We start from the raw sequence: 8930 nt of genomic DNA, 5'->3' as shown, positions 1-8930 counted from the left end.
GAGTTTATTAAATTATCCAATCCAAGGTCATCCCGATTATAGTAAAGAAAAATCAGTTGCTTCTTTTTATACATGACAAACCTAACGGCCAGCATTGCTGAGTGCTGTGCCAGAAAAATTTCTTATAAGAGCAGACATATACGCGTTATCCGGCTACCTTATTGAGGTAAGAATTTTCACTTTATTCAGAATGATCTTTCAGGGCCATGACGCTGCACTGCTGACGTCCTAATTTACCAGTTTAGATTCCCAGTCAGTCAATTATTGAAAGGTTGTATATGAGTCAGATTTTTTAATTAGGAGTTTAGTCACATTGTATTATTGATAGGCTACAGAATTTTTCTGTTGGGAGGTTACACTAAATGTGAATGATATAATTATATTTTTTACTGTTCTGAGGTTATTATATTATTTTTATTTGTTGGGAGGTTACAACCCTTCTCATAGTTGGTAGATAGCGCAACGAGCCTGTGTTTGTCTTCCACTGTGACCATTTAGGCGAAATCCAATAAAATAATACCAATCGCCGTTATTTAGGTTGTATTTTTACTTTTAGGCTACCAGTTTACATTACGCCATCTTCAGACCTGCTTCAATCCAGTAACTTTCGTGTTACAAGATACAGCAGCACTTTTAACCGGTCTCGTAACGATTTTATGGGCATGCGTGCTCCTTGGATACCTGTCAGCGGTGGGCGAAAGGTGATTAAGAGGTGGGTTAGTTCAGCCGACAGCTTTCAGCATCTAAGATGATGTGGACCCCATGAACCAAGGCAGGAAATACCCCACCATGCTGAGCTGGATGGTGACACCTGTCAGCATGAAGGTACAGATCAACACGAGACTGCTTCCTATAAACTTTATTTTCCAATATGCTTTTAACTTTCACTCTGAGCAACACATCAAGGAAGAGATGCAGCCACCCTTCTTCGGCACCATCCTGAAGAGAATATTCAGGTAGTCTGAATTCAGATGTTCTAAAGAGCAGTTTAAAATCTCGCTTCCGACGAAAGTATCGGGTACATACCACAAAAAGAAAAAGACACGTGTGCTTTAATGTTTCCAACTCCAGGGCGTTCATTTAAAGGCTTACGACAGTTATGTAAAAGAGTAACTGTGTCGTTTTATTGGTATTTTGATTATAATCTTCATTATTCTTTCAGAAAAATGGTTCAAATGGTTCTGAGAACTATGGGACTTAACAATTCTTTCAGAACTGAATTTCGTACAACAATTCGAACAGAGAATTGATAGAATAATCACAATGCTAAATACTTTAAATCAGGGGTGTCCAACCCGCTGCCCATAGGGCACATTCGTCGCAAAGCAAGTACTGATGCAGCCCAAGAAGAGATCATCTATCACACGACCCATAAAGAAAATCATTTATGTAAGAGTTACGATAAATCAAATATTTTCAGTCTGAAGCTCCCACCAGACGATACTACTCTCTCTTTCACTCTCTCTCTCTCTCTCTCTCTACCTCTCTCTCTCTCTCTCTCTCTCTCTCTCTCTACCACTATCCCTCTCTCTCGTTCTCTCTCTCCCTCCCCTTTTTTTTTCCCTTGGCGGTTTGTTAGTACTGCCAAGTATATTAGGTGCCCAAAAGTAATTGTTTTTTTCCAATCTGGTACAAGTAAGGTAAAACATTGGGCACCTCTGCTTAAAACCCGTAGATGTCTACAGGGCATTGGAGACGACTGTGCATTATAAGTACTGTGTGCTTTCCCGCTGTCAGTATTTTCTCCATTACGAACAAGTTACGTGCTCGTACTACGGTGCTAGCAACGTGCTTTTACCTTCTTGAAAATGGCTATATGTTCTCAATATTTGAAGCTGTATTTGTGATTTCTCCTCGGTTTTGGGAACGCTCCCATGTACATTCTCCATTATTAATACTTGCTCACGACATGATTCAAAGACTTGATACGAGAAATTGCCATTAATTTGCAGATGTATTTTTGCTTCCAAACAGTCAACGAGCATCAAAATCCATGGTAGCAACATGGGCATTCCTTCAGTTTAGCTGTCTTCTTGATATTCTGGAACAGCACACAATGTAAGTGTTACCATTCGTAATTTTACTGACGTACGTTTTCCAGTCAGCTGTGCCAAATTCCAGATTTTCATTTCAGCGATCGTTGATGCATTCAGACGTAAGGTACAAAGAAAACAACTCTTGTCGGCGGTAGTGCTTTTATTTACAGAAAGAAACGTAACAGTGCAGCACAGCTAGCCTGCGAGCGCAGTTCAGCCGTGGTAGCCATGACCGTAAGCCAGGCCGTGTCCGTACGCCAGTCCGTGCGCTCCGAGCAGAGCGGGGGCGGCGAGGGCGGCGTGGGCGGCGGCGCCGTTGACGATGGCGTCGCGGGCCTGCGTCTGGGCGACGGCGGTCAGGTGGGCGGCCCTGGCGGCGGCCACGTCGTGGGTGTCGGCCAGGTAGCCGCCGGGTCCCACAGCCACGGGGGCGGGGCCGTACGCGGCGTACCCGGCGTGGACGGCGGGGGCGGCGACCACCGCCGGGGCGGCAACCACTGCGGGGGCGGCGCCGAGCAGCCCGTGGGCGGCGCCCAGGTAGCCGGGCGTCGGGGCGGCGGCGGCGGCGGCCAGAATGGCGCTCACAATGACCTGAGTGGACGACAGTGCCGTCATTACATGGATATACATATTTTTACTATTTCTTCAAGAACCATACGAGATGTGATCAAAAAATAACTAGGATTTCTGTTTTAGTTTCTAGGGCTTTTTACACCCGATTTTCAAAATTCTTTATATCTTATTGGCTACACATGTTCGATTTCTAGCTGTTTCGAATATTTAGTTTATTGTAGACAATCGAAAAGGTGGTACTTGTTTTCGAGTGTTCGGCGAATTTTTACTTTGTCAAAATGATGGGTCAATAAATTTGCCCCAAATTTTGTTGGAGAAATGAAATGAAGAGCAGCACCGCATCCGAAATGTTGACTGTGGCTTTTGGTGATTCGGCTAAGAGTAAAACAAGACTGTACGACTGGTGTGAACGTCTCAAAATGGTTCAAATGGCTCTAAACACTATGGGACTTAACAACTGAGGTCATCAGTCCCTTAGAATTACTTAAACCCAACTAACGCAACAACATCACAAACAGCCATGCCCGAGGCAGGATTCAAGCCTACGACCGGAGCAGCAGCGTGGTTTCGGACTCAAGTGCCCAGCTGCCGGCTTGGACGTCTCAATGAGGGTCGAGACGACATTGGACGACCGTTCTGGACTCCCTCGCACACCAATTACTGTCAACATTGTGGAAGAAATAATAAAAATGGTTCTCCTAAAATCACCGAATCACGATCACAGAGGTTGCTGATGATGTCGGCATATCGTTGTCTCCCGCCAAGCCATTTTTTCGGATGTATTGGGAACGAAACTTGTAGCTGCAAAGTTTCTTCCGAAATTGTTGAATTTCGACGAAAATCGACGTCGCGTAGTAATCGCTCTGGAATTGCTGAATGAAGTCGACTACGATCCACAACTTATAAAGACGGTTATAACAGGCCCATTCGTCCAAATGTAAACCACCAGAAGAGGCAAAACCGAAATATATTAGACAAGTTCGATCGCATATGATGATTCTTCACAACGTTTTATCCGATTATAGTGGGATAGTAGTGCATGATGAGTTCCTGCCTTACGCTTGTACGGTCGAGAAGGAATACTACGTGGAAGCTATACGCTGTTTACGTGATGCGATCCGAAGAAAACGACCAGTACTGTGGCAAAACCACCCGTGGAAATTGCATCACGATAATGCTCCTGTTCACACCTCACTGCTTGTTCGTGATTTAGCGGCAAAAACCAGAACCGCTGCGTTGCCTCAGCCACCTTATTCACCGGCCGCCCTGCGACTTCTTTCTATTCCCGAGGCGTCCGCAGCTCGTGGTCTAGTGTCTAGCGTTGTTGCCTCTGGATCACGGCGTCTCGGGTCCGATTCCCGACCGGCTCGAGGATTTTCTCTGCCCGGAGACTGGCTGTTTGTGTTGTCCTTATCATCTCATGATCATTCGGGTAGTGGCGAGACTGGAAATGGAAAGACTGAAATTTGTATGGGCGTTGATGACCACCGTGTTTAGCACCCGACGAACCATCATCATCCCGAGGCTGAAGAGAACCATGGAAGGCCGTTGTTTTGCCACCACTGATAAGAACAGAACTGCTGAAGAAACCATAACGAAAACCAAGTTACAGATAGTCTGCGAAAATTGGAAAAAGCGCTGGCGCAAGTGTATTATGTATTAAGAGAGTTACTTCGAAGGAGACAAAGTTGATGAATATATAAAGATTCTTTAAAAACAAAATTAACGTTATTTTCTGATCATACCTCGTACTACACTAATAATTATTCATGCTCGTATTCACGAAATCTCTCAGTCACTACTTCATTACCAATATCTCTACAAATCTGTCATATATATCTCAAAAACAAGAATACCCTTGCAACAGAAGCCTGACACGAAGCAGAGACGGCATGGGAGGTCCACTGTACTGGGACGCACTCATTCTAATTTTTTTTATTTTTGTTGTTCTCCATCGTTTCAAGTTTAAAGCGGGGAAAACTTTTTGTGTTACTGGTGTTCTTACGGGTGCTCTGCCGACTTGTTTCCGTTTCATACAAAATATTTCTACGACCGACCCAATCACTCTCTTCAGGTCCTGCGAGTTTTGCTGTTATCAGTTCTCACTGCCAGTCTGGTTGGAGTTCACGTAGCGAGTACACATAACAGCACAGCACGCAGCACCTGATGAGCACGATGGGGTCGTTCGTCAAAATTCTGTGCATGCAACGGAAACAACTCGACAAAACACTCAGAAGCACACCAATAATCAATGAAGCTGTTTTAACCGGATAGACCAAACCTATAGTGATTTCACCATATTTACCTCAGTCGTTGCCCTTACTTTCTTCCTACAGTATTGTTATATAAAATTTACTGCGGAGTTATTTCCATTTTCATTTGTTCTGTAGTATTATCATTACACATCTAGTTATCTACTTCTTCAAACATGACTATTCATCTACTTTGCTGTAACGTTTTGCCGATTTGGAAAATTTCTTTCACATGTGTGCTTGGGTGAGGTTCTGTCTTCCTAGGGCTCAGTCCTTTGATGTACTTATCAATTCATAAACTGTCATTACGCTACAAATTTTCAAATGGTTCAAATGGCTCTAAGCACTATGGGACTTAACATCTGAGGTCATCAGTCCTCTAAACTTAGAACTACTTAAACCTAACTGACCTAGGGACATCGCACACATCCATGCCCGAGGCAGGATTCGATCCTGCGACAGTAGCAGCAGCGCGGTTCGGTACTGAAGCGCCTAGAACCGCTCGGCCACAGCGGTCAGCTACAGATCTTCACTCTGCCGAATTTTATAACACATATTCTTACGGAGAGGTGTTGCGGAAGTATCTCGAATTTCCGTTAACGAGTAGAAAAAGACCGGCGATTGCTTTCTAGACAGCAGATGAACGATTTCGTGAGACTCAGTTACTTTACAGCAGTTCCCAAAGTCGAGGTATTAGTCACGTTATCATGCGGGTGTGTCGCCTATGGGAGTCTTCTTGATGTCAGTTTTGTGCCACCAGCGATCTAGCGAAGGCCACAGCTAGATTGTGGACACATCAGTCTTTCAGGTAGTAACTTGGCAGTTTGACATCTTTCATGGATGCAAGGCCTTTCGGCGCTTATCTCGACAGTTCTGCATCTCATTGCGATTTTGTTGTCACAGGATTACATGGTGATCAGGTGACTGATATTTCCAAGACCGGTCGCTGCACACACATCATGTGGCCGGATACAAAGGAGATGTGTCCCCCAAGCGGTTGAAAGTGTAGCCTTTGCGCCAGTTTTAGAAATTAAGCACTATGTGTCGTTCCGAATGCGATGTTGTGCATTTCTTCAGACTATGCCATGAGCCAATCATCATCTGATGAATATCTCACGGCCCTGCGCTCAGGTATAGCTACCTGAGAAGGACATACCTTTATTTATTCCTCGCATAAACCGTCGAAATGATGCGGCAACGATTCTTATTTCTGAACACATCCAACAAGTCAACATCGTTTGTCTGACTTTTCTCTATACACAACTAATTGTCACTATTCGTATTTCTTATAGTTTTGTCAGTAGACTCCTACGAAATCACTTTCCTATTTTCCTATATACGTACTATAGGCTCTTTTTCTACATATCTTCAACCTTGTCGCGCCATATACTGATAAGAACAGCAGTCATGTATCACACTTTTCAAGTATATATATTGATCTTTCTGAATGAAATTTTTATATTTTATATCGGGTTTCGTCTGTGAACAGCAGGTCTCCGTCCCGAATTACATTGTTCACACATGTAACGCGTTAGTTTCGATATTTTAAGTGTATACCACTAGCAGTTTGAGATGTTTAAAAGCAAATAATATGGAAATATCCGTGATACATATATAACTATCGTTACACAGATGTGAGTAAATTGAAGATTGCGACTCATCTCGATAATGTGACTGTTGAAGTTTTCCCAGTGCAATCAGTATTTCATGGTTCGGAAATTCAGTCGCATGAAGTAGTCACCTGGCAACAATTTCTCGGCTGACAACTATTCAGCCATTTTCAAGTGAATAACCACCCACAAGACAATGAGGCGAAGGAGGAGTTCAAGTCCAGAACCCTCCTCCCATATGTGGGATATTGTGAGCCTAAACTAGACAGAATCCTAAAGAAAGACAACGATAAAGTAAACTTTCGTCCACTTACAAAAAACTGTGCTCGTCTTTGCACTGTAAAGGATTAGTTGGGTATGCGTAAGCCTGGAATCAACAAACTACCGAGCCAATGTGACAAAGCGTACATTATTCAGACCTCAAACACAGTACGGGAAAGATACGTGGAGCGTGATTGCAACATTCGCCCTTGGCAGCTCAGTAAGTCAGCCAATGCTGAGTTTTGTATCTCCTGTGGGCACGAAAATATTGGTCGCAACCAAATCCTTGTGAAATTCAACTATCAAGGGCTTTATGGAAACGCGTTTAGTAGAATATCATATGAAGCACGATGGCGGCTATCAACTAAATAAGGCATGCAACCCAATTAGTCCTTTAATTTTTTCAGATAGACGGAACATTACCCGTCTGCGAATTATTGGTTCCGTGGGGCCAGTAATTCGACAAAGGGCGTGCATGTAATACCAGCGTTATTCATGTGCCTCCGTGTCTGAAGTGGAGCAATGTTCGACAGAGGTCGCTAAACTCGTTAGAGAGCGGTCACGCAGCGGTAACCCAAGCACATGCGCCATCGCGCCGATTTTTCGGTATAAACCTAAGGACGTGCCACCTCCGGCGTAAAAGTCACCTGAAGCCAGCTGAACTGTTTTCATTCGAAATACAGTGGCTAAATTCCGAACTCATCCGGCTACGGCCGCTATGGCCGAGCGGTTCTAGGCGCTTCACTCCGGAATCGCGCTGCTTCTTCGGTCGCAGGTTCGAATCCTGCCACGGGCATGGATGCGTGTGATGTCCTTATGTTAGTTAGGTTTAAGTAGTTCTAAGTCTAGGGGACTGATGACCTCAGATATTAAGTCCCATAGTGGTTAGAGCCATTTTAACCATCCGGCTACAACCCCAAAACTTCCTGGAATCTACATCTACAACTACATCTACATCTACGTATCTACATATGTACTCCGCAGGCCACCAAGTGGTGTGTAGCGGAGGGCACAATTCGCGCCAAGGGTCGCGCGAGGGGAAAACGACTGTCTGATCGCCTCAGTACGACCTCTTATTTCCCTTATCTTTGAATGATGATCATTGCGCTATTTGAAAATTGGCGGTAATAATATATGCTCTACATCCTGGGTGAAAATTGGATTTCGGAATTTAGTGAGCAGCCGCTTCTGATTAGCGCGTCGTCTATGTGTAAGTGTGTCCCACTTCAAACTTCCTATGAGATTTGTAACGCTCTCGAGATGGCTAAATGTACCAGTCACGAATCTTGCCGCTCTTCTTTGGACCTTACCAATCTCTTGAATCAGACCCAACTGGTAAGGGTCCCATACAGACGAACAATACTCCAAGACTGGACGAACTAACGTATTGTAATCTATTTCCTTTGTTGAAGGACTGCATCGCTTCAGGACTCTACCAATAAACCGCAATCTAGAGCTCGCCTTACCCGTTACTTGTGTAATCTGATCATTTCATTTGAGATCATAGTCACACCCAGATATTTGACTGATGTTACCGCTTCCAAAGACCGATCATTAATTTTGTACTCATACAATAATGCCGATTGGAAGCACACAGAGCATAAAGTTGGTCTTCCACGACAGTTTTAAAAATACAAAACACTGTGCCGTGCGGTTTAAGATTATGCAACTGTTGGAAGGTAAAGGGTAAGGTACGAAACATCAAGATGCTGATTATTAATATGAAGTGAACGAAAGTACTCCCACTTTTACGAGCCTATGAACTGGCGCAGCACTAGGCCACGCCCACAACACAGTAGCCCCGCCTTACTCACCAGGACCTTCATGGCTGTACGGTGGGCTGGTGGACTGTCGCGAGCTGACTAGCTGAGGACTGTGCTCGGGCGCCGTGTCCACCCCCATATATAGGACGGGCGGCGGTGAAAGGCCCAGCGTCCTTCCGGCCTATCGCAGGCCACGCCTGGCGGTGCAGGCTGCACTTTCCTATCACTGGACAATAGTCGGCTGTGACCGCGGCCTTCACTGAGGAGCATGTGGAAATCCACGGGATTTGGACGCACACACGTACTGAGATAGTTACTTGTTTATTCATCCATAAATTATCTACATAACGATATCAGATATGTCAACTTAGTTTGAGAAATATCAATTACTTTTTAAAAAAAATAACAAATAATGAATACCGCATACTACCTTAT

At 44.4% G+C, this 8930-nt stretch overlaps 1 protein-coding gene across 1 annotated transcript; it reads right to left on the bottom strand.

The window, feature by feature from the left end:
- Nucleotides 1-2181: 2181 nt before the first annotated feature.
- Nucleotides 2182-8608, bottom strand: LOC124789461 (cuticle protein 65-like). Its single transcript, XM_047256829.1, has 2 exons — nt 8547-8608; nt 2182-2627 (listed from the first exon to the last, which is right to left on the bottom strand). Exons 1-2 carry the CDS (start codon nt 8556-8558, stop codon nt 2250-2252), a joined length of 390 nt encoding a protein of 129 aa, XP_047112785.1. The 5' UTR covers nt 8559-8608; the 3' UTR covers nt 2182-2249.
- Nucleotides 8609-8930: the final 322 nt, after the last annotated feature.

This window comes from Schistocerca piceifrons, chromosome 3 (genome assembly GCF_021461385.2).
Source record: "Schistocerca piceifrons isolate TAMUIC-IGC-003096 chromosome 3, iqSchPice1.1, whole genome shotgun sequence".
Lineage (NCBI taxonomy): Eukaryota > Metazoa > Arthropoda > Insecta > Orthoptera > Acrididae > Schistocerca > Schistocerca piceifrons.
This window is presented reverse-complemented; position numbering and strand designations above follow the sequence as displayed.